The sequence below is a fragment of the Colletotrichum orchidophilum genome (genome assembly GCF_001831195.1).
Source record: "Colletotrichum orchidophilum strain IMI 309357 chromosome Unknown Scaffold_120.1, whole genome shotgun sequence".
Lineage (NCBI taxonomy): Eukaryota > Fungi > Ascomycota > Sordariomycetes > Glomerellales > Glomerellaceae > Colletotrichum > Colletotrichum orchidophilum.
In genome coordinates this window covers 87840-112240 of record NW_019173076.1, presented here as the reverse complement: position 1 = coordinate 112240, position 24401 = coordinate 87840, and the positions used below count along the sequence as shown (strand labels likewise).

At 52.5% G+C, this 24401-nt stretch overlaps 8 protein-coding genes across 8 annotated transcripts; 3 read left to right on the top strand and 5 right to left on the bottom strand.

Moving 5' to 3' along the window:
* Nucleotides 1–173: 173 nt before the first annotated feature.
* CORC01_11295 (uncharacterized protein) lies at nucleotides 174–1828 on the bottom strand (the record flags this gene model as incomplete). Its single annotated transcript, XM_022622921.1, has 3 exons — nucleotides 174–563; nucleotides 631–866; nucleotides 1510–1828. 3 exons carry the CDS (start codon nucleotides 1826–1828, stop codon nucleotides 174–176), a joined length of 945 nt encoding a protein of 314 aa, XP_022470595.1.
* A 1869-nt stretch (nucleotides 1829–3697) lies between these two features.
* CORC01_11294 (uncharacterized protein) lies at nucleotides 3698–4237 on the bottom strand (the record flags this gene model as incomplete). The annotated part of the gene is made up of 3 exons (XM_022622920.1): nucleotides 3698–3909; nucleotides 3963–4137; nucleotides 4187–4237. The coding sequence occupies 3 exons, from the start codon at nucleotides 4235–4237 to the stop codon at nucleotides 3698–3700; spliced, it is 438 nt and encodes a 145-aa protein (XP_022470594.1).
* A 429-nt stretch (nucleotides 4238–4666) lies between these two features.
* CORC01_11293 (uncharacterized protein) lies at nucleotides 4667–6316 on the bottom strand (the record flags this gene model as incomplete). Its single annotated transcript, XM_022622919.1, has 1 exon — nucleotides 4667–6316. One exon carries the CDS (start codon nucleotides 6314–6316, stop codon nucleotides 4667–4669), a length of 1650 nt encoding a protein of 549 aa, XP_022470593.1.
* A 608-nt stretch (nucleotides 6317–6924) lies between these two features.
* Nucleotides 6925–10497, bottom strand: CORC01_11292 (uncharacterized protein; the record flags this gene model as incomplete). Its single annotated transcript, XM_022622918.1, has 4 exons — nucleotides 6925–8937; nucleotides 8994–9626; nucleotides 9680–10164; nucleotides 10221–10497. 4 exons carry the CDS (start codon nucleotides 10495–10497, stop codon nucleotides 6925–6927), a joined length of 3408 nt encoding a protein of 1135 aa, XP_022470592.1.
* Nucleotides 10498–11083: 586 nt separating this feature from the next.
* Nucleotides 11084–13269, top strand: CORC01_11291 (uncharacterized protein; the record flags this gene model as incomplete). The annotated part of the gene is made up of 3 exons (XM_022622917.1): nucleotides 11084–11198; nucleotides 11312–12538; nucleotides 12602–13269. The coding sequence occupies 3 exons, from the start codon at nucleotides 11084–11086 to the stop codon at nucleotides 13267–13269; spliced, it is 2010 nt and encodes a 669-aa protein (XP_022470591.1).
* An 843-nt stretch (nucleotides 13270–14112) lies between these two features.
* Nucleotides 14113–15786, top strand: CORC01_11290 (major facilitator superfamily transporter; the record flags this gene model as incomplete). Its single annotated transcript, XM_022622916.1, has 3 exons — nucleotides 14113–14295; nucleotides 14351–14404; nucleotides 14539–15786. 3 exons carry the CDS (start codon nucleotides 14113–14115, stop codon nucleotides 15784–15786), a joined length of 1485 nt encoding a protein of 494 aa, XP_022470590.1.
* An 892-nt stretch (nucleotides 15787–16678) lies between these two features.
* Nucleotides 16679–17563, bottom strand: CORC01_11289 (uncharacterized protein; the record flags this gene model as incomplete). The annotated part of the gene is made up of 1 exon (XM_022622915.1): nucleotides 16679–17563. One exon carries the CDS (start codon nucleotides 17561–17563, stop codon nucleotides 16679–16681), a length of 885 nt encoding a protein of 294 aa, XP_022470589.1.
* A 2668-nt stretch (nucleotides 17564–20231) lies between these two features.
* On the top strand, nucleotides 20232–24088 carry CORC01_11288 (cytochrome P450; the record flags this gene model as incomplete). The annotated part of the gene is made up of 8 exons (XM_022622914.1): nucleotides 20232–20454; nucleotides 20533–20651; nucleotides 20705–20740; nucleotides 20803–21495; nucleotides 21624–22449; nucleotides 22514–23091; nucleotides 23158–23354; nucleotides 23410–24088. The coding sequence occupies 8 exons, from the start codon at nucleotides 20232–20234 to the stop codon at nucleotides 24086–24088; spliced, it is 3351 nt and encodes a 1116-aa protein (XP_022470588.1).
* Nucleotides 24089–24401: the final 313 nt, after the last annotated feature.

Sequence of the window (24401 nt, the reverse complement as noted above, 5' to 3'; positions counted from 1 at the left end):
ATACGAACTGCAGCTGAAAGTGGCAAGTAAATTTTTGTCAGTGGGAGGCCTTTCTATGAATGGTACACATATGCATTCAAGGTATGAAGAACTAAGGCTCCACTTACCAGAGTGATGTTCCATTGCTGGAGCATAATCGCTCTGTTGCCGCCGACGGCAACATGTAAGCTCAACTATTGAACCTCGAGCGTCAGAAAATCTGCCAGTTTAGACTTCCAGCAGGAGATACTTGCCTGTGCTTTGAACTTCTCAATCAAGCTTTCGAGGTCTTTTAGATCGACCTGGATCTTTTTGAATTCGTCGGCCAGTACCGCAATATCGTGAAGCTGGAATTCAGCATGCAGAGAGCTTTCCGGCTCAAAAGATCGCTCAATAAGCGCTGCGTCCCGAAGGGAAAAGGTATCCCACGCCATGATTGTTTTAGACAACGTTCCAGTGAGACGGGTCAGAATCGAGTTGACTTCCTTGACCCAAGCCTCGCTTTTTTCTATGGCTTCTGCTTGATCTTCAGCATTACCAAGTGTTTGTTTTTGTCGCAATCGTGGAAGGTGAGGAGCGCGCAGCTGTAATAGAAAGGGAGATTAGATTAGAACTTGCAATTTTCAACAAGGATGGGGAGAACTTCGTTACATATTTGTGGATGCCGCTTTTGATGTGGTAGAGAACATTCCTCCATTCATCCTTGCACTTCTCGCCGCGGACTCTCAGAGCCATTCGGAAGTACTCCCGCGGATCGTTGAAGAAAAAGCGGTCAACCAGTAGTTCGGCCATTAATATCGCATCCCATTCGATTTCTTCAGCGTTCTCGTAGTAGGTTAGGAATTCCTCATTATTCGGATTCAGTGCATCGGGATAGAAGTAGGTATCTGCGAGAGAGCAAGCTGTCCAATTCGCACGATTCCAACCAAAAACTGCAAGTGAGCTCTGAGCCTCATAAAGAAACGCGTTTTCTTCGACATCGGTACTTCCTGATAAAGACGCAGAGAGGAACGAAACATCGGTTGTCTCTCTTATCGGCAGCCCATCCGGTGTTAATCGCACGTCTCGGCGGGATACTTTCGACTTACGCCAAGCAAAGAATGGCAGATGGAACTGGAGTGCAAAAGTCCTTCGACAAGGCTGGAAATTGTTAATAGTGCGGTCTTCTAGGTGTGTCAGATCCAATGTTAAGTCGGCTTACAGAAAACGACATTCTAATGTGACTATCCCCCTCCAGATGTCTCATGAATAGCTCTCGATAAACGGGAATCTGCAGCTGAGAAGCCGTCAGAATCAGAGGGCCAAGTGTCCATTGATCAGGATTAGGAATGTGCCTATTTGCAGTCAACAGATGCGGGCATTGCCAATACACAGAGTTTGAGCTTACATCAATCTGGTCGTGACATTGCACTGGCCATCTTGATCGAAACGCTGCACACATAGTTATGTGAATACTCAACCACAGCATCGTCGTATGCGAGCAGTGTAAGGATTGGCTTACTTTTAGCTTCAGTAGTTGGTGAAACTCACTTGCTGATTTGACCCCGCTATAAAGACGAGAGCCCCCATTGAGGTTTCTATCGTGCAGCCAGACCACAACATGATCTGGGAACACAATTGCCTCTTCCCTAATGGCTAGAAGTATGTCGTCCGGACAAATTGCATTCAAGATTGGAAATTCGTTGGTATGGCGCGGAGAGTGATCGGGAATGCCTAGGAAGAGCTCTAGAGGGGTACCAGCGGCCTCGTGGACGTCGATCAACAAGTCGATGAACGACGAATCTGCCCACTTAAAGCTTACTAGCGGACGGTCCCAGTCAAAATTCTTCGGACGGAGAGTGAGAGACATTGGGAAATGATGAGAAGGGTAGCTGCCGCTTACAGTAGGATCTCGACGGAGGCACAACATACATCTGGAATTGAAGTGCGAAGAGACATCCTTTCTGCTTCTTTAGGCGTGATGGCGTTATGATCTTTTCGGTAGCTCATCTAAGTGGCCGTCATGTTCAATTTGAGGCCAGAAGTCAGCATTAAATAATTGTCAATACAAGGCGGAAAAGAGTCAACATAGGATTGGCGCGACCTCAGTCCTCTTGATTCTTCACCGCTGCATCATTCCTGCCCAACGCCCAACGGCCACACTCAGCCTCGAATTTGTCTGAAAAGAAGTGCAAGAAGCACCAGGACTCGCATCAACTTTGCGATTGAAGGTCTAGCAGCCCCTCGACTTAGGATGTACAGCCGCCCCAGTGTGATCAGTGGTCCTGCCACACATTCTGGTACGGCAGTGATCCAACCTTCAGGATATATGTTGTGCATTTGAAGAGAACCCATGTTTTCAGACCCAATCATAAATGTTACTTCGATAGCATCAAAGGCTTGACAAGACCAATCAAGGCTTGATTTATAAACAGGGCTACGAATCATACAGTGCTGACGTGGCTTCTCTGCCCTTCCCAATGATAATGTGCATTATCAGGCCTCAAAGCGTGGAGATTCTTGCCTAACTACACTGGTTGGGTGTGCTTAAGCTCTCATAGAATTACATGGTGTGTAATCGCTCGAAATTGTCCTCGCTTCCAGCCAAGTCCTTGCGATACCATATTCCTGTTTTGCATCACGAAAAGTGAGTACTAGTCATCGTCATCTGATATCGTAGCTTGACGTGCGGGAAGTTAATTTCTTCAAAATTCATGCACTCCTATGAAACAACTGATACACTTTTCCCTTCTCTTCTGCTCTTAATGTAAAATATTTATCACGAACTAAGGCCTAGTATCAGCACAGACAAAGACGTCTGCCATATGCTTGTCATATGGCCCTCACTATCACGCAGCATTTAAATTTGACCTCTTCCTCTATTCACTTGAGGTTAATACAAGCCACTTTCTACCCACTTCATATGCCCATTACTGTGTACTCTAAGTCGTAAGAATAGTCAAAGCTGCCGCGGGATTAAATGGAAATTATGACCTTGTGCCGCATTCCATCTTTGTTTTTGTAAATTAGGTCATCAAAGCTTCCGTAAACACTCATATGCCTCACAGTCTTTCATATTCCATTGACTTTGCCGGATTGAGGCCTCTCGAGCTTGGGGTAAATCAGTGTACCCTGGCTGCGGAGCGACAAACACTTCCTGTAGAACCAGTAGCGGTAGGAGGGGATGATTATCCAACTACAGAGAATCGCCCGCCGTTATCGTGCCAACCAGGTTGAATGTCTCGCAACGGCCGGAGAGGCAATTAATGTGTTCATCTAACGATCGCCTATATGGGACGTTCAGTGAAGTCTACGACATAAGTAGGGTTTGTGCAAAGAAACCTAGTCAACAAAATCTGCTCTTATATCGGTTCAAGAGATGGAGGAAACAATCTCCTCTCATACCTTCCCGATTGGCAAAGCCGATGGCACCTCAAAGATGGTTTCATAGCACTCTTCTCGATGCCAGCGAATCTCAATGGCAGATTATTTCACGTTGCGGCCGAGATTCTACTTACTATACAGGTCAGGATCAAAGATTTTTGCATCCGCTATAAACGTCTTAATAGCATTCCATGTTGTCAATATCAGCCAGATTAAGAAGAAGTTGGAAATGTTATGCACTCTTGGCCCATGAACTAAACCCAACCCAATGAGGTTTGATTTCGTATAGTTTGGCAGCCTGATCAATATTTCAGGAGATTTTCTCCGCCTTATGATAGAAAAAATTCCAACACATCTATGATCGCAATTCTGCGTAAGCGGCAATCTTTTCTCTGACAGTGGTGTTATCAAGAAAGACATCAAATCGCGCAATCTTTCCAGCTTCTTCGCCCACTGTCACAATCGTGACCAAGCCCGCAGCTGGAATGTTAATGTCCTCATTGTCAGGGTCGCCCTTGACTCGGTAGGTGATGTCCACGGTGAGCCAAATTCTGTTGTCCACCTTATCTGGAAGATTTCAGTATCACCCGGAAAGGCCCGCGTCTAGCACTCATACTTACCAGCTTGGCGAGTGACATGCTTCATGTACGACAGTTGTGCAAAGGCTGAGTTCATAATCTGCTTGATAGCATGCAGACCCTCGGCGATGGGAAAGTTTGTGAATTTGAGTTGGGCATTCTTGGAGTAGATCTTGTCGAAGTCCGTGGTTCGTAGAGAGTCGTGAATTTCGTGAGACTTTCTGTCGAGTGAGCACAGTGTTCTAGATGATGGCATTTGCACCCACATAATTAAGCCAAGCCAGGGCCTCGGCCTGCGTGTTTGGAATGGTAACCATTTTGCTAGATATGATATTGTTACGATGATATCTTAAAACAAGGAATGGGATCAGCCTTGTTGATCTTATACAAAACGTTTATCTTCATTTGTCTAGTGGGTGTTCCTAGTGCTGACAAATTGCGCTTGCGCAAGAGCTTACAAATATCACCGAATCCTTTGAGGACAGATCCTTTCAGTCGCCGCGGCATTTTGCAACTTGGGCAAGCATACGTCCGAGAACATCCCACAAATTGCCTAGTACCATCTACCTACTTGAATATCTCGGGTGCCTCCGTAGGCCCAATTGACTCGGCGCATCGTCGCGGTGAACATTACCAGTCGCATCTCGATCCCTGCCGGGCATGTAACCTTCAACCTTTCCAAAACATCCACCAGAGCAGTTCTTGATGAGAGGAGCCGATAGAGATTGAAAGAGAAAGGTATCACTCTAGTCCTGCTCCAGTGGACCGTCTACCAACACCTCTCCTGGGAACGGGATCTTGGCAAGACCACGAGCCCAGTCCATGGCAATGATGGGAGCCGCCTCCGCGTCTCGAGACCACCGCATCTTCTTGACGAGGTTGCCCAATCGTCTCACAGCATGACGATTACATGTTATTGTCGTGTAATTTGTCTTCCAGCCGTACAGGAAAGACGAGCAATTCGTCTCGTTCAGCGTAGGTTCTACTGCCAGCGCGACTTTTGGCAGTGTACCCTTGCGGACCTCTTCTGTCACGTGTTCCCTGCGGAAGTCTTCCACAATGCGGATGGGGAGTTGTAGGTCTTCGGGTACTGGATGGCAAGACAGCTTCTGCAGTTCTGCAGTGAGGTTCCGACGTCGCCTCTCCGTTGCCTCGACGTCCGTTTGCGCCATGGCCCATCCGTCCTGTCGCAAAACACGCTCAAGGAACGTCATCTTGTCGTCCTGCTTGCCTCTGAGCGTTTCTTGCCCCAGTAGTATCTCTATTCGGGAGACTTCTGATTCTGTCGACGCGTCGTAGACCATCCGCAGACATGTCTCTGCGGCCTCTCGGGTGCAGACAAGCGTGTGACCGCGAAGGAGAGGGTAAAGGGACTTTGGGAGCCTGGGACCATGCTCGGCTTCATCCCCTACGTCTTCCAGAATCTTTGGTCGCCACTTCCGCTGGGAGCTGTGGCTGTGGGAGATATCTGTCGTTAAAGCCACAAAGATGGAGGTATCGATATTCAGATGGGGAGTCAACGGTGGTGCATTTGCAGCATCTCCATGACTGAGAAGGTTTGGTATCGCGATTTTGAGAGGCGGGGGCGGAGCCCGACTCTCTTCAGCGCATTCCAAGGCAAGAGAAACTTCCTCGTCACCGAGACTTTCAATCTTTTTCAGGAACCTGTCTATGGCAGGTACATTACCACGGTAGATATTGGGAAGCACGATTCGTACACGATGCCGATAGCCCCCATGTATCTCGCGCGCGGCAGCCAACAGCTGGTTTGCACTCTTCAGAATCTCAATCTGGGTTTCTTCATCATTTACAACCTCATCGAGCTCGGTGTCGTCATCCTCGTCATCGGGCTTGTCCCACGGAAAGTCCGCCTCAGCCATCTGGACCAAAAGAGCCCGTTCGGTGGTGCTGAGCACCCTCATCCACTCGTGCCCGTTATCGACAATGGCACTGACGAAAACCGAGCTTTGTTGCCCATCTGGCTTGGAGTAGGGGACAGCGAAGCGGAACCAAGTGATGGAGCGACACTTTTTGATCGCTGACCAGTGGTTCTCGTACGATGAGAGTTCGCCCTCTATAAGCCTGAAGTCTCGAGACAGTGAACCCTCAGCCTCCGAACCTGGCTCGTGTGGTTCTTTGCATCGTTGAAGCAAGGTTTCTGCCCGAGTGCGTTGGTTCGCGTTGGTCTGCCAAAATGTGCTGAAGCCGGGGATGTAGGCGTGCCAGTGATTGTTGACCCTGGCGGCGTGCGTTTCCACGGCAAGGCGCATGTGTTCGAGCTCGTCACATATTCTGTTGCAGCGGGTGATGAGATCCTCTGCAGTCTTGATGAGCTCTGGGGACTCTGGAGCCTCGTTGGCAGGAGATATAGCCCTGAGGCCGCCATTTCTATCCATCGGTTGAATCTAAGGGTTTCCCAAGCGTAGCTTAATGTGAAGATTACAAAATATTGGCCGTTCAACTTGTGGAATCTGCGAGGCGAGTTGCTGTCTGGCTAAATCGATTGAGGTGGGAAAACCGGGGCGGATGAGTCATGATACGGGGAGCTTCAATATCGCTGGGAAGAACACCTAACAAGGGAGAAGGGCTTGATCTCTGTCTGCCATCAGAAGTGAGATACGTGGTAGCTGAGTCATATAACTTGGAGACTTGTCAACGTAGTTTACCTAAGAGCGAAGTACTCGAAAGGCACTGATGGAGTCCTGAACATGAGGAATTGGAGACGCAGATGTGGACCATGGGAGCCTGGGATGGAACGCTCAATGACTGGCCCGATTATGGAGGTGGGCCTGCGCTAGTACAGATTCTGTCACGTCAGTCTGATTACCTCACCCGGTCGGATTTGTTATCCCCGAACATTCCCAGCTGCACTTGCTTCCAGCAACACCACCAACACTTACGGGTCTTCATTCTCTGTCTATTCACTATCCAGAATATCTCAACACCTCGGTACTTGATACACACCTACTATAAGCTACGCTTGCTCTGCTTCTATGTAAATTTTCTATGCAACATTTTCAATCGACCACGACTCGACAACCTCGGCGAGCGTGCTGTCAGAGCCAACGTTTCCAGGGAAAACGACGTACGGCACTCCGCGATGCCGGCTGGTCTCCTCATCGCACTTCCACAGCGGGACACCCGGAGCCGCTTGGCCCATGATTCGAGCCCGTCTCATCTTCAAACCCTTCGTGGCCGCGTCGGATGATGTGATGCCGCCTTTCGCGATGAGGTATCGTGGACGTACATCAATCTGCTCCACGAGTTGAACCAAGGCCCGGGCTACCTTGGATCCGATCTGGAGCGAGCTGAGCGCATTGTCTCCCTTGATCAATTCCCGAGACGTCATGACCAGGACGTCCTCGCCGGCTGCAAGCTTGTTGGCTGTCTCGGCCGCAGCTGCAGTAACAACATCCCCAGCCGCTTCAGCAGACTCGATGAGCCCGGCGACGTCGAGTTCGATCACTGCCAACTTGTCGCCCCTTCTATCTCTGAGCACCTTCAATTGAGCCGTCGTCTTGGGAACGTAAGAGCCGGCGACGATCAATCCACCCGGCTGCCTGGTCCCGGCCTGGATCGAAACGCCGAGGTCTGCCATGGTCAAAGGCGGAATCCCCTTGATTCCTAGTCGAGACGAAACAAAGGCAGCGCCGGTGCGGTAAAGATATCTTCTGCCCTGTTTCTCGGCCTCGAGTAGTCCTGCCACAAAGATGTGCATATCCGACTCTGCTGCAGCGTTGACGATGACAACTGTGTTTGAGCAAGGTGCTACTGAAAGGAGCTTCTTGGTGACACCTGCGGGTCCTCGGACGCGAATATCCTCAAGTGTGACCGAGAGGAAGGACGATTCATCGAAGCGATGACCGCACTTCTCCAGAATATACTTGCGCAAATTTGAGTTTTTGTATCCAAATGTGGCGTCTTGAGCGAAGGGCGTTTGACTTGCAGGAACCAGCACGTCGCCTTCCTTGACGTAATGCACGTCGTTGATCGTGTATCTTCCGCCTTGGTAGAAGAAAGGGGTGACAACCCAAGCATCAAACTTGCCAAGCGCCTCTTCAGCAGCCTCAGGCTCTTGGGGAAGATGGCCACGTAGTGTCGAATCACCGCGAAGGACGATTTCAAAAGCTTTGCCGGCCTTCTCGGCCGCCGTCTTGACATTCCGGCAAATCTCCACAATGAGCTGTTTGGCCTCGGCGGAGGGCAGTGCACGAGAGTTTGTTAAGATGAAGAATCCGGTCGGTTTGAGGCTGAACTCGTCATTCAGTGTAGCAGCATCCCACACGGTCAAGACATCGATGTTGTGGCAAGTTTGCGTTCCTGTTGGGTCGTCGTCCAAGACTACAAGAACCGGGACTTCGCTATTGTCGACCACCTTGCGAATTGAGCTGATGACATCGCCCGAGTATTCGGCCGGTAGTGATTCGATCGTTTTCTGTGCGGGCAGGCCTTCTTCCTGTCCTGCTTCATTTCCGGCAATATTGGCGACCGAGCCACTGCTCTCCTCGGCCTTGGGACCAGCATTTTCAGAAACAGAAAGGCCCGTCAACTCCCAAAGCCTAACAACACCAGCATCAGACTCTTTAGTCCAGCCGTGGGAGGCACCTGCGAGATACATATTGTGAGCTGCTGACGAGATTGGGGCGAAGTAAGTGAGACGCTTCGCCTCATCCAGGACGATACCAAGATCCTTGACGAAAATGGCCAAGGCGGAATGTGGTGTCCAGTCGGCATCAAGCATTTGTGGCACCCTGTTCTCGAACATCCAACTCCATGCAGCAGCGCTGCCAAGAATTTCGAAAGCGCGTCTGGTGTCGAGGCCTAGGCGAGCGGCGAATGCCATAGCTTCGGCAGCGGCTGCGATGTGAACACCGGCCAGTAGCTGGTTGATGAGTTTCACTGAAGACGCAGCTCCAACGCCCCCCTGTACGTGACAAAGGTTGCTTGAAGTTCCCGTCATCGCCAGTAGGGGACTGTTGACCTTGGAGAGAACAGCCTCGTCTCCAGAAGAGATAATCTGAGAGCAAAAGTCAGCTATGAGGGTCAACTTGGGTGGATGAGACGAAAGTTTACTGTAAGGGTACCATTCGCGGCGCGGACCACGCCTCCGCTGACAGGGGCGTCAATAAGGCTCAAGCCTTTGCCGGTCTTTGTGAGCTTGGCCTCGAGTTCTCGAACGAATGAGGGGGGGACGGTGGAGCTGAGAATGACGATAGCGCCATCAGGAAGAGTCTCCGCTGCCTTTCCAGAGCCAAAGAGAACATCATCAGCTTGAGCCGCGTTCTGAACCATCAGGACCAGGATGTCCGCATCCTTGGCTGCCTCTGCAGGGCTGCTGGCCTTGGAGGCCTTGCCTCCGTTGGCCGCGAACTTGTCGATCGCCGGACCGTATACATCGTAGCCGTGAACGGCAAAACCGGCTCGAAGAAGAGACCCGGCCATACCCTGGCCCATTGCGCCCAACCCCACCATTCCAATCTTGGAAATCTCCAGCGGTGTACTGCTTGGAGTCAACTTCTTCTGTGTGTTCAGCTGGCCTGCCTGCTCCTTCACAGCATTCGGGGTCCCCGGAAGGAACACTCTGACGAGACCGGAATCGTCATCTGCACCGTATCCGTGTGCAGCTCCTGAAATGTACAACTGCTCGGCTACCGACGCAAGAGGCACCGGGAATTGTAGAGCTCTCGCAGTTGAGACGACGATGCCCTTTTCAAAATCGTGAGCCACAGATTCATGACGGAACTGAGGAAGCAGCTCACCATATCCTTAACAAAGATGTTCAAGGCAGACAACGGCGTCCAGTCGCCGTCTAGCATGTGCGGCACACGATTCTCGTACGCCCAAGAATTACCTGCGGCATTTGTGATGATGTTGTACACTTCACGGGTGTTCAGGCCAGCCTTTGCGGCCAACCCCATCGCCTCCGACGCAGCAGCAATGTGTGTTCCCACCAGGAGCTGATTGACCATTTTGATCTTACTACCCGCACCGGGCCCCCCCGGAATGATGTACAGCTTCTCCGACATGTCACGCAGAACGCGGTCTGCACGTCGTAGTGCTGCAGGGGCCCCGGAAGCGAAGATACTGAGCGTGCCGTCGGCCGCACGCTTCGTGCCACCCGATACGGGGCTGTCTACGACGAGAACATCTTGCCGGCCCGTTGCCGCAATCCGGGGTGCCAGTGCCTCATGATACGTCGGCGGCACCGTTGAGCAGAGAAGAATGGTAGCGTTTGCCGGCAATGCTACGGGAATGAGGTCAATTCGATGCCCGCAGTTGAGGTGCTTGCGGACAACTCACTTTGCAGAGCACCCGTCTGATCATTAAAAAGTATGTCATCGATTTGCTGTGCGTTGACTGCCATACAGACTAGGATATCACTGGTTTTCGCCACTTCTCTGGGAGACTCGCCAGACGTACCGCCCTGCGCAACGAATTTCTGTACGCTTGGAGGGTAAACATCGTGCCCCTGAACTCGATATGACGGTTTCTTTGACAGATTACACGCCATACCGGAGCCCATGGCGCCCAGGCCAATGAAGCCGACGCGGGTCGCTTCAGTGTCTGTCGCAACCATCATGGATTATCGATTGAGTTATACTTAATGTGACGCGACCCGTCGGCGTGTTTTCTTCCGAAAATCAACGAGAGATTGGCTTAAGCTGGGAGTCACGGTTGACCCAGTCATCTTATACCCTACCTTGCATACCCCCAAATCGGCCAAGGTTCAGAAATCCAGCCGCGGCGGCCGGGGGTCTCTAGCGAAGCTCTGGACAGGACACCCGAGGTGGATTGCAGGCAGGCCCGTGGTTTCCAGTCTGATGGGGTGTCCTCCACACCCTTCATTCCTCCCACCCGCAAATGGGACGAGATAAAAACAGGACTAGCCCGTGCCGGCTCTGCCAGCAGGACAAGTGCCTAGCGCTTGCGGTGATCAAGTGGACGAGTGGACGGGACTGAGTTTGAGCTGGTGGAGGCGTCCCAACCCCGCACGGAAAGAAGACCGGCCCGCTTATAAACAAAGAAGATGCACGCTGTCAGGCGAATGTTTCCCTTCCTTTCTCCCCTCGGCCATCGTCCCGCCCTTCTCTGCTGTCCACTCTGCCCACTTTCCCGTCCAAGACCCAGAAATTCCCACGGACTTCTATCCAGCCCTACGGACCATGAAACGTGCGAGAATCGACGGCCCGGACAAGACCCCGTCATCGGCGGCGGTCTCGGGCGTGGCCTCTGGTCAGCAAGCTCATTTGCCCAAGATTTCGAGAAAGATACGAGCATGTGAGTTTATCCTCAAACCTTCGGCCTCGGGCTGAACTCCCACTCCCTTGCAGCATCTTGCAGCATGACCTACCCTAGCAGAGGACTGCTCGCTGATACATGACGAGAGACAGGCCAGGAATGTCAGAATCGCAAGATCAAGTGCGGCATCGAGCCTGGCCAGAATCAATGTGCTCGATGCTCTCGCCTTGGTCTGCAGTGTGTCGTCAACAAAAGCCTCCAAACCTTACTCGATAGCGAGAATGAGTGGAAAACCAAGATGGAGATGCAGCTCCAGACCCTCCAGGCCTCCATGACGGAAGTGAGGCGCGCTCTGAGTATGCCGCAGCTCGTGTCCGTGCCGCCATTCCACCATGAAGGCGTCGGCATGTCCCAGAGCCCACAGAATGTGGCCGGATCACAGAGCAGCCCCGGCACGGGACCGTCCCCCGTTCGGCCCCCCGATGTTACGGCCATGACACGGGAAAATTCACCGGAGCCCACGGCGCAAGACAACGGCGAAGACCAGGCTATTGTAAGTGCGCCAATGGCCAGCCTCTTTGAAGTGACCAAACTGCGGAACATCCGGAGCGACCCTGGGGCGCGGGTCCACCTCCCATCCAGCCGGGCCCAAGAGCCCGACTTCATCGCCCAGGGCAAGTTTAGCGTCCAAGAGGCCGAGCAGCTTTTCTCCACATTCCGTGGGACCCTCAATGCGTACTTGTGGGGAGGCATTGCGCTGGTCCATGACAACCTCACGGCCACGCGCATGTCTTCACCTCTGCTCACGGCCGCCATCCTTGCTGTCACCGCACTGCACGAGCAAGATGAAGGCCGAGCTTTCGATATCTGCTACCCAACTTTTCTAGAGCTGGCTAGCCAGACCATGTTCGACCGCTATCATAGTCTCGACGACGTAAGAGGCCTTTGTATCGGCGCATTCTGGCTGTCAGACATAAGCTGGAAGGTGTCTGGCCTTGCTGTGCGGATCGCTACGGAGCTCAACCTTCATCAGTTTTGCGCAAAAGCTCTCAATAAGGGTCCGCAACATGTTGAGAAGGCTAGACTTTGGTACTTACTCTACGTCTGCGACCACCACTTCAGCATTGCATATGGCAGGCCCCCAGTCATTAACGAGGACGCTACCATCACACATCACGAGGCATTCCTTTTGCTACCAGGCATCACACAAGCGGACCATCGTCTGCATAGTCAGGTTGGTGTCTTTATCATTCTGAGTCGGGTATTCCACACGTTTGGGCCGGACACATCAAGGCAAGTTGCCAGAGATGAGTTTGAGGCACTAAAGAGATACGATGCCGACCTGGGTCGATGGAAGCTTCAGTGGGAAACTCGGTTAGGTGAGAGACTCGGACATTCAACCCCTAGCCCCAGAAAATTGCCCCAGCTAACGTCGTAATAAGTGCCGGACAAACACATATCAAAGTACCCTGCCAAGGGCGTCATCCTCCATTATCACTTTGCCCGTCTCCTTTTGTTTTCCATCTGCCTCAGGGGTTTGAATCCATCAAACCCGACTGATCAATACGCCATGTCCGATGAACGCCGCGATTTCATCAATCTCGCTATCGCAAGCGCGTCTGCCGCATTAGAATTGATCTTAACAGACACCGACATGCGGAGAGCAGTCATTGGAGTGCCCTTGTATCTGCTGACGACCATTGCGTATGCTGCGATGTTCTTGATGAAGGTTCATGCGCAGTGGAAGCCTGCCAGGCTGAACATACGCTACGATGATGTGGTCTCTCTCATCGAGCGGGTCGTCCAATTATTGGAAGAAACTAATCGCTGCGCCCGTCATGTGGCTCACTATATTGGACGGGGTCTGAGCAACATGCTGGACAAATTCAAGGAACGAGGTCCCCAGGAGAGGCACTACATCGCCGGCGGCCAGCCCGGCCAGCCTGGTCAACCAGGCCAACAGATTCCTCAAATTTGGAATGAAGGGGAGATGGGTCAGGATTGGAACCAGTGGATGTTCAGCGGAGAGATGATGAACAATTTTGGAATGGGCCCGGAGCAATATCCGCTCAACATGCTGGACTTGTTGAACTCGCAGATGCCCGGCTGACGATAGTATCATCGACGTAATGAGATCATAATTAATGAGCTGCCCACGCTGAGCCTTGGGTTTTCACATTTGATATGCAGTGTTGGTGATGTCCATCTCAAGCTTCACGTAACTGAAGGCGGGGAAGCCCTGACGGGGCGAAGCCCGCTACCAATCGGAGGGAACGCCGCCTTTAGCTGGCCAGCACTTGAACCCGGACACAATACCGCGCTGATACTCGCTTGTTGGCTCCCCCCCTCTGGTACGGATCCGGATCCGGTCATCGACTCACGCAGTCCAATCACGCCTCGTCTGTCCCATCATCGCCCATTATCGATGGTTCATTGTCCGATTTCGAGCACACGACGGAGCATTCGTCCGTGACAAGTCCAGGCAGCCCACCTGCCACCCCATCAAGCGGGTTCTCGACATCCACCTCTAGCGGCCCCTCTTTAGTTCTCCTTTGGGTCGTTCCCCAGTTTGGTCTACCGTCTACCCCGTGGGGGAAAGAGGGCAAAGACGGAATACCCCGGGCAAGACACAACGCACTAGACATGAATCGCGTTTGTGACATTAAATATCAGACGTCGCCGTGAATGGTACCGCGTTTGGACGAAGAGAAGGTTATACATCTCTCCAACTTCGTCATCTCCAGATCAAAGATCTTCTCTTTCTTTCTTAAGAACGCCCCCAGTCGCCCTGTTGAGTCGAGTGAGACCGCGTCGCGTTCTGCTCCGCTTACAGTTTCCTTTAGAGTTTGCCTCACATAGGATTGTGTGAGGCAAGATAAGGAGCCTCGCCACTTCAGCCGCACCGAGTCAGGGCAGACGTAAAAACCAGACGACACAACAACGACAACGACACATGAGCGAGGAGGTCGCAACCATGAGTTTCGAGAACGGTCGCAAGCAATCTCTCGAGATGAAGGAAGACAAGAATGCGCCCATCGTCAGCGAGGTGGATGCTGGGCTTGCTGAGGCGTTGAGGAACTACGTACCTGGTACGCAGGAGGAGAAGCAGCTCGTTAGAAAGATTGACTTCTACTTGGTATGCATCTCGCCAGACAGGCCGTTGAGTGAAGGGATTCTTACACGGACTCTAGATGCCCATGCTTTGGATCATGTACATTCTCAACTACGTCGACCGCACAAACATCGTAAGTCTACCTCAATCCTATCCGCTACGCTTTTCCTCTCATGGCGATAAGGGACTACGAGGCATCCCGTGAAACTTTTCACAAACGCTACTTTGAGGCGCACGAACCGCTGACATGGCTTCAACGCAACACAGGGAAACGCAAAGATTGCGGGGATGCAAAAGGACCTCTCACTCACCGACGATGGGTACGCCTGGGTTCTCTCGATTTTCTTCTTTGGGTACCTCATCTGCGAGGTCCCCTCCAACATGATCCTCAGCCGCAGCCGGCCCTCCATCTTCCTCCCCGGCATCATGCTGGTCTGGGGTGCGCTGAGCGCCCTCATGTCCATCTCAAAGACCTACGGCGCCCTGCTCGGCTTCCGCTTCGTCCTGGGCTGCATCGAGGCCGGCTTCTTCCCGGGCGTCCTGTTCCTGCTGTCGTGCTGGTACACCCGCGCCGAGCTGGGCAAGCGCTTTGCCATCTTTTACACGGCCGCCGTCCTCTCAGGGGCTTTTGGAGGGCTCCTCGCCGGCGCCATCACCGCCAACCTCCACGACGCGCACGGCATCGCGGGCTGGCGCTGGCTCTTCATCGTCGAGGGCGTCGCCACCGCCGGCGTCGCGCTCGTCGCATTTTTCGTCCTGCTCGACTACCCGTCCACGGCGCGGCAGCTGACGCCCGCCCAGCGCCAGCTCGCCAGCATCCGCATCATCGCCGACGGCATCGCCTCGGGCGGGCAGAACAAGGCGCGCCTCTCCCACTGGAAGGCGTTTGTCGCGGCCGTGTCGGACCCGAGGACGTACATGTTCATCGTCCTCTTCATGCTCGACGTCGGCGCGGGGACGATTTCGTACTTTATCCCGACCATCACCCTGACGTTGGGCTACGACACCGTCAAGGCGCAGTACATGACGGTGCCCATCTACGCCGTCGCCTCCGTGTGCCTCAATATTGTCGCCTGGAGCTCCGACAGGCACCAGGAGCGGCGGTGGCACGTGGCCGCGCCGCTGGCGCTGGGCTTCGCGTGCGCCGTCGTGTGCGCCGCCGTGCAGACGCCGCTTGTGCGCTACGTCATGATCTGCTTCGTCGCCGCGGGCATCTGGTCCGCGCTGCCGCTGATCTTGTCCTGGACGAGCGGTGTCCTGAGCTTGCCGGCCGAGAAGCGCGCCATTGTGCTGGCCTTGGTGAATGCGTTTGGCAACTTTTCGAGCGTCTACGGGAGCCGGATCTGGCCGAGTAAGGATTCGCCGGCGTATCATACCGGCTTTGGCGTCACGGCTGGGTTCTTGGGCGCGGGTATGATCCTGGCCGTCTTGCTTCCGATTCTTGTCAAGATTGTGAATTGGCAGGGGACGAGGGCGGAGAGGGAGGTACTTGAGGAGAACCAGTTGGAGGAGTAGGGGCGCGTCGCCATAAAGAGCGAGGGCTTTTGTTTTTGGAGGAGAGGATTGTGGAAGCGTGCGTGATACTTTGATAAGGCTGGCCTACGGGCCGAATGGAGTCTCTTGACATTTGATGGCCTTGCTTGATTCCCTCTCCGTCCGAAGTGACAAGGCAAAACCCGCGGCAACTGTTGCGTACCTACGTGGTAGAGCCGCGGGGACGCGAGCAGCCCGCGTCTATCTGTATCCTCGGCAATCACAATTCTGCGCAATGTCTTATACGAAAATGGCCCTGTTTGAAGAAGAGCAAAAGTTTGGAGGTAGTTGACCAACGGCGTATCATTCCGTGGATATTTTGGTGTGTGACATAACTCGGCTCTAGGAAGGGTTAGGGAGAAGCCAGGAAACGATCCAGCCATACTAGTCCCCCAGGTACGTGAGTCGGGTGGCCTCCGAGCTTCCCAAGGTAATGCGGCCAAGCTAAGCCCCCACCCGTTCGGACGAGATCAAGAGCATAGCAGAATGCTTGTGAAGAGCTTTTTTGATAAGCTCCGTGGTGTGCTGAGGTTGGGAAAAGTGACCTCGAAACTCTGAGACGTGGGGAGGCAGGAAATGGCAAAAAGAGGCATTGGCAGTGCCAGCGGATGAAGTCTCAACGTCAGGCCTAGCATCCTACTATTATGGAGGATAAAACTGACGCCGAATGTCTTCTACTGTGAGCTTTCCAGGCTCTAATGTCTATCCCTCTCCACTATTACGGTCTAAGACTGAACGCCATGGCTTTACTACTAGGTTGAAAGACTCCCGATATTCGTCATCCAAGCTGTTCTAGCTTCTATACTGGCCTGATAAACTATTTGGCGAGACGCAACGAGGAAATGACTCCTCTACGATAATTTCGGTCGCGACGTCAGATCAATGTAGGGCCAGGATAGTAGCCGGGCAAGGGCCTGTTCCTCACCACCGGTTCCAGGGGCTTGTCATCATGCTGGTTCACCCAATCATTCGGGAGAGGCTCGCCGATTTTGTTGAACAACGGCTGGATCTTGACTACGACATGCGACCTGATGATTTTGTAAAAGGCGGGATCGTCCGCCTTGACGTAAAAGACGCCCCACCAGACGACATGTCCGGGCGGCCGGAGCTCGATGCGCGGGTCGGGTTTGACCTCGATGCGCTGGCCGGGCGCCGGGCGGACCAGGTCGGGCCGGACCTCGCCAAAGTTCCTCGCCCTGATGGTGTCGCAGATCCAGTTGAGGCCGTCCTTTGCGTACCCCCGAATGTTGGTGTCGAGGTGGACGCGGTAGGTGCGGGGGATGATCTCGTAGTCGGTGCTGCTGCTGTTGAGCTCGACGGGGATTTCAAACTTGTGCCTCCAGCGGTAGTGGATGCCGGCGTGGAGGGTCCAGAGATTGAAGGGCTTGGCGCGGACGTCGTAGCGGGCTCTGGACCGGCACATGACGGTGTTTTCTTTGTCTTCGGTGCTTCTCCACTGGCGGGGGTTAAGGTGGTGGGCCGTCGGGGCGGCGGGTGTGACGATAGATGTTTTGAAGTTTGTGGCGATGCCTGGGGCTGGGGTGACGCTTGGGTTCGGGGTGGCGGGTGAAGATGCATCTCCGATGGCTTCGAAGTTGGCGTCGATGAGGGGAGGTGGGGCAGGAATGAAAGGTGTGAAGGACCAAGGGTGGGTTGCTGTCGTGCCTTGGGAATCCGTCTCTTGGTTGCTAATGTCTTGCTGGCATGATGCCGTGACTGCAAAGAGCAAGAGCGTAAGTGAAGAAGACGTCACTTGCATGGTGGATCGTTGATGGTATATCAGTTCGTAATGGAGACGGGGTGATGGAAACCACGGCGAAAATTCAATGAAGGATGAGGAGGGACGCGAGTGAAATCTTTCTTCTTTGAAATGAGAACTGGGTTTTTAAGTATTCCGTGAATTTTTGAAATGATATCAATTTGTACATTTGAGTTTGTAGTTCAGTCGTTTGTGCTTCGAAGAAGCTGACACTTTTCTATGTTTATGGTCATGACAGCCCGCAAAGGTGTTCAACCCTTCATCTGGCAGAGTAACAAAAGGTGTAGGACTTTAGTCACGAGACATGGTCTTCTGACCTTTACCTTAGATGAAGCTTTGATTTGTGGGTAGAACAAGAAATTCCCTTCTTCGTATTCATCAAACTAGAGGACTGAATCTCATCTCTCTATCAAGCGTTACATAACCTAAATCACGCCTCAGAGAACCTGTATTTTCTTCCTGGGTTTATGCTTTCTCGCAACACACTCAGCCAGTACCCATCGGGCAAATTACTTCGATTAGTACTCATGACTGCGCGGTTGCTTACTTGAAGGAGTGAGTGTCTGATGACCTGTCAGTACATGTACTGACGGCCAGGGCTGTGGTTGTTTTGAGGCAGTCAAATCGAACGTAACCAGACAAAGACGTATTTTCAAAACATCGAGGTCCCTCGGATGTACAATGCCTAGAGTTAAGTTCCAGCTTCAAGCATTTTACCAAAGTAATCTAATCATCTTAAGATAGGTATCAGCGTATGGTACATCATGAGATGAGCCATTTGAATCTCTTCTCACACCCATCCCTTGTCAATCGTCTTGGACCCTGATTGCGATGGCAGTTGCCAGGACAGGAAATCCACAATTAGAGATGGCGTATCGTTGCTGTATGTCAATAGTGCCTGGGACAGCATACATAGAACATCGAAAGATGTCGAGACCACATACGACTCTCAGTCGACTCATTAGAGTTGTCAAAAGACACAAGTTAATGATGACTTGGATACAAGGTGAAAGAGACTGATCACCAAGATGCTATGCCTCCAAAAAGCTTTAATTCCCAACCGTTTCTTGATAATATTTTGATAGCCATATCGCTCCAATACAACTGGAGCCTTGCAGGTCTCAATCAGATAATAGAGCAAAGAGCACCTCTACTTCGCCTAGCAGGGTTACAAGCATAATGCATCTGGGAAAGGCTAATGGCACCCATCTTCTGGAGATACCACCCAGCTCGTTTATTATACCTCCGTAGACCGTCATCCACAACGGGAACATCCGCTGCCAAGGGCGGGCCTCTTGCAGGGTGATTCATGGTGGCAAAACGCAGAATTATAAGGTTCTGAAGAATCTGACTGGTACAATGAACCCATCGTCTGAAAAAGGGTTTGCTGGATGTGGCGTAAGTCAAAACTTACTTTGCCCCACCCTGTGATGTTGAAGTGTAGCCTGAGACCGTCTTCCTTTGCTGGGACAACTCACTCGACTATTCAGCTCTCTTGACATCTTACAGCTTGGAATTGGGGTCTACATGTTATCGACTCCTGTCACCAAATGCCGGTCTACACCCTATATTGTCAACAAAATTAATGCGGCGACACAAGCATGCCTCGACGAGTTCGAGGGGAAAGACCGATTCGGCCGGCAATCGCTCCAGGTCCGTGCGGAAAGGAGTTGTACTGGCCCTGTTGTGGTAATGGGCTGCTATGTGGGTGTTTTGCCGCGGCTTTAATTGCTACATGCTCTAATGCTCTTCTGTAGCAAATGTCTACAGTCTACTGCGTTTTCGAATGTTCTGAACCAGGACGCAACGCCGATCGAGTAGCAAATTTTCTTACCGAAGTTTCAGAGCAAAAATAACTGCTACTTGAATATGGCTAGTCTGTCTCTGTTAAACGCCTAAAATGAATGAAAGTTTTGATGAAACACGAGAACCTCGGACACTCGGCAAGGGTTCCATTCGGACAGAGCACGAGTAGACGCCCGCAGCCTCTTGCCTGCCGTTTATTCAAGAAGAATTTTCATATCGGGAGAGGATCTGGCAGTGGTATAAGTTCAGTGTCTACTCCAGAGCTTTGCGTTGATGTTGAGCACGAGGACCGCGGCGCAGGGCGGAATAACCTAGGCAGATTTGTGGCTCCCTGAAGGCCTTGTCGTCAGGTCTTGATTGCGATTTGACTCAGCCACGGTGCTTATATCAGTCAAACTGTCATCGTACGGCATGGCTAGTCAGGACTGTCAGGTTCACTGGACAAGGCCAAGGGGGGTAGCAGTGTAGCAAAGGTGAAGAGTGGAGACGGAGGCCCGCGGAGTACCGGCCGTGGCCAGTGCACAGGACAAAGGAACTAAGAATCTCCACTCGCGGTCCCCGCGGATGATAATATGGCGACTCCCAATCTCTTGCCTTGGCCAGCATGCTGGCCTTTTCCTGCTTACGACTCTCTCAAGCCTGATACTCTGTGGATTCGACTCCCTCAGCCACAACGTGCCTGTCCCCGAGGGTACCGAAGGGAAGGATCGTCAGCCTGACCGACTCCGGCGGCCGTCGAAATTGTGCCATTATGCATGGAAATCGACTCACAGGGCCTCTATATCAGCATAATTACGACATATGTGCTCGCTGGAACTTTATTATATAGGCTGCAGGAGACCATTCCCTCATTCGGCCCATCATGTCGTCCATCTCGAGCTCTAAGTCATCAGAAAGTCTCCGGAAGTTTGAAAAGAGGAAACGAGTTTTCACCCTATCGCGGAGGTCTTCCAGAAAAGCCGTTGACATGCCGGACAACGTTATCGAGATCCCGGAGCCGCCCCGGATTCCCGTATTAGGACACGTGACAGAGATCGACCAGGACTACCCTCTAGGTTCCTTCGTGCATCTGGCAAACAAATATGGTGTGTAACCTTACCATGAAGTGGGGATGCGGCTAGCAGGAGTCGTACTAGAGAGAAGCTTGGCTGACCACTTCGTAGGTTCTATCTACAGGCTTGATATTCTTGGTCAAAAGCTGGTGTTTGTCAACAACCATGAACTGGTCAACGAGTGCTGCGATGACAACAGGTTCAAAAAGTCAATAGAAGGGGAACTCACCGTACGTCTCACAATCCGAAGAGTGCTTGACAACTAACTAACACCGTGCCATAGGAGCTACGCGAGGCAGTGCACGATGGTCTATTCACAGTATGTTCGATGACTGCTCTCGAAATCTAGTCTTTGGCTGTTTCGATCTAACGTCAACATAGTCCAAAGGCGTCGAGGAAGAGAATTGGGGTGTTGCTCACAGAGTGTTGATGTCTGCTTTTGGCCCACTTGCCATCAGGGGCATGTTTGATGACATGCACGACCTCGCCGCCCAACTTGCCCTCAAGTGGGCGCGTCACGGATCTTCCACCCCCATTCATATTGGCGAAGACATGACGAGGCTCACCATGGACACAGTCGCTCTTTGCTCAATGGGATACAGATTCAACTCCTACTACCGCGAGGACACGCACCCCTTCATCACAGCAATGTACGCCGTCATGAAAGAAGCCGGCGACAAGTCATTGCGCGTGCTGCCTCATGTCTTTTACAAGAAGGAAGATCGCAAAAACAAGGCGAATATCAGCTACCTCAGATCCATCGCGAGGGAGGTTCTCGAGGCTAGGAAAAAAGAACCGGAAGGCGCCAACAGCCGAAAGGACTTGTTGACGGCGATGATCAATACCGTTGACCCTGTTACGGGGCGTAAGATGACGGATGAGAGTATTATTGACAACTTGATCACTTTCCTTGTGGCTGGCCACGAGACGACTGCTGCTACCTTCACCTTCACCATGTACTGGTTGCTGAAGCGGCCTGAAGTATACCGGAAAGTACAAGAAGAGGTTGATAACACGGCGAGTGACGGGCCTCTCAAGGTGGAACATGTCGCCAAGTTGAAGTACTTGACTGCGGTAAGTTTTCCCTTTTTCTCCTCTCACCAGACGTCCTTTAGTTCGGTACCTACGAAACATTACATAAAGCAAACTACTCTGAATGTGCTGTGGTCCTCTCTCAATTCCTTACTAACATCAATCAACAGGTCATAAGAGAAGTTCTCCGGCATAGCGCTCCCATCTTTGGCTTCGGCAGAGAGGCCATCAAGGATGAGATCATTGGTGGCAAGTACCGTGTCAAGCCAGGAGAGCAGATCCTCTGTTTCTTGACCAAGTCCCATCTTGATCCCAAGGTGTTCGGAGACGACGCAGAAGAGTTCCGGCCCGAGAGGATGCTGGACGAAAACTTCAATCGTCTCATGAAGGAGTTCCCCAACTGCTGGAGCCCCTTCGGCACCGGCATGCGTGGGTGTATCGGTAGGGCATTTGCCTGGCAAGAGATGGTACTCGCCCTCGCTCTGCTGATGCAGAACTTCAACTTCGTTATGCACGACCCCAACTACGACTTGAAAGTCTCGCAAACGCTCACAATCAAGCCCAAAGACTTTTATATCCGGGCCATTCTGAGAGAGGGGTTGACGCCGTCGATGCTCGAAGCTCGGATGGCCGGGTCTCTGACCGGGGGGGTGCCTGCCCAGCCGAAGCCCAAAGCTCACGAAGCTACCAATGGGACAGGAGCCGGAAACGGCTCTGCCAAGAAGGCGAATCTGGCAATATTTTATGGTTCGAACTCTGGCACCTGCGAGTTCATGGCTCAGAGACTTGCTAGCGACGCTGCGTCGCATGGCTTCACCGCGACAGTTGACTCACTCGACGCCGCGCGCGAGTCTCTCCCGACAGATCGCCCCGTCGTCATTGTAACGTCTTCTTACGATGGGCAACCGCCTCATAACGCTGCGCTCTTTGTCGATTGGATGGCGAACCTCAAGGGCAAGGAACTTGAGAACGTGTCATATGCTGTTTACGGCTGCGGTGAGATTTGGCTGGTCCTAAGGTACTCGAGGTTACAGTTTCTAACATTCCTTTGTTGTTCTAGGCCATGCTGATTGGGTAAAAACGCATCAACGAGTCCCTAAGCTCGTTGACTCTACGCTCGAGGCACGTGGAGCCCGTCGAATCACTCCGCTTGCCACGACGGATGCCAAGGACCGAGACATGTTTTCCGACTTTGAGGGCTGGGAGGATGAGACTTTGTGGCCCGCTCTCATCAAGGCGTTTGGAGGACAGTCCGAAGGAGACGACAGCAGCATCGCCGAGGCCGGTCTGTCAGTGTCTTTCTCCACCCCTAGGACTTCTACCCTCCGACAGGACGTGAGAGACGCGCTCGTGTTGGAAGCTCGCACTCTTGCCCACGGTTACCTGGGGCCGGTCAAGAGACACATTGAAGTGCAGCTTCCCACGAACATGCGATACACCGCTGGCGACTACATGGCCGTGCTCCCTCACAACCCCAAAGACAGGGTCGCTAGAGTGATGCGCCGCTTCCACCTTTCCTGGGACTCGCATATTACCATCCAGGCTTCAGGGCCTACGACGTTGCCGACCAACGTCAGTAGTCCTGTCTCTGATGTTCTGAGCTCTTACGTTGAGCTGTGTCAGACAGCTTCAAAAAGGGTGAGTTTTGGGACACGTCGCGGCGTCTAACACATCTTGAAGCACATGTTGACCAGCGAATCGCAGAATATCTCGACTCTATCACAACTTGCCAAGGAGAGAGAAGTGAGCCGCATGCTTCAGTTCCTGGCCACTGACGGCTACGAAACCAATATCAAGGCAAAGCGGCTCTCGGTTCTCGATATTGCTGAACAGTTCCCTTCCCTGACCATCCCTTTCAACCTTTTCCTTCTCATGCTCCCTCCTATGCGAGTCCGTCAATAGTAAGCCAAGGCATGACTCCCCTCTTTGAATCATTGTGTTGACGTTAGTGACCAGTTCGATTTCATCATCACCTCTGGTAGAACCTGGTGTCGCTACCATTACATACGGTGTTCTCGATGAACCCGCCTTGTCAGGACAGGGCCGGTATGTCGGCGTCACTTCCTCTTACCTTTCTACCTTGACTGCTGGCGACCGTCTACAAGTCGCCATCCGTTCTTCGCAGGGCGGCTTCAAGCTCCCGGTGGACATGGATAAAACCCCTCTTCTGTGCGTAGCGGCCGGGACTGGCCTGGCACCGTTCCGCGCTTTCGTCCAAGAACGTGCGACCCTCCTCAGCAACGGCCGCTCCCTCGCACCGGCCATCCTGTTCTTTGGGTGCCGCGATCCCACTGCTGATGATCTTTACCGCGAGGAGTTTGACAAGTGGGAGGCCGCCGGCGCCGTGAAGATGTACCGAGCGTACAGCCGCAAGCCCGAAGCGTCCAACGGATCCAAGTATGTACAAGAACGCATTTGGCAGGAGCGCGAGATGCTGTACGGCCTGTGGGATCAAGGGGCGAGGGTCTATGTGTGTGGCTCCAACAAGGTGGCTGAAGGTGTGAAGGATGTTCTGCTCAATGCCGCTAGGGAGAAGAGTGAACTGGACGATGGAAAGGCGATGAACGATGAAGAGTTGGAGGAGTGGTTCAGTAGCATTCGCAACGAGCGTTATGCGACTGATGTATTTGACTGAGCCTGGCGGAAGGGAAAGCAGCATTGACAAGCTCGGATTCGGTTTAAGGCGTTCTTGCTTTTTGAGCCTGCATGAAGTTTGTCCCCTTGGCGGATTGTATAAAAGTCTCTATTTTCAGATGAAACTAGTATCAAATTGAGAATGACAATACCTCATCCAGCGCGGAATCATGGCTAAAGTCGACGGTAGTCAAGTCAGTCGTGGCAAAAATGCCTTAGACAGGCAAAGGCCGTTTAAAGTCCTAGAAATTTGACAATTAACCACAGGTAGACATGCACGTGGGCTATATCATGTGCCAATGTATGCAGGTCTA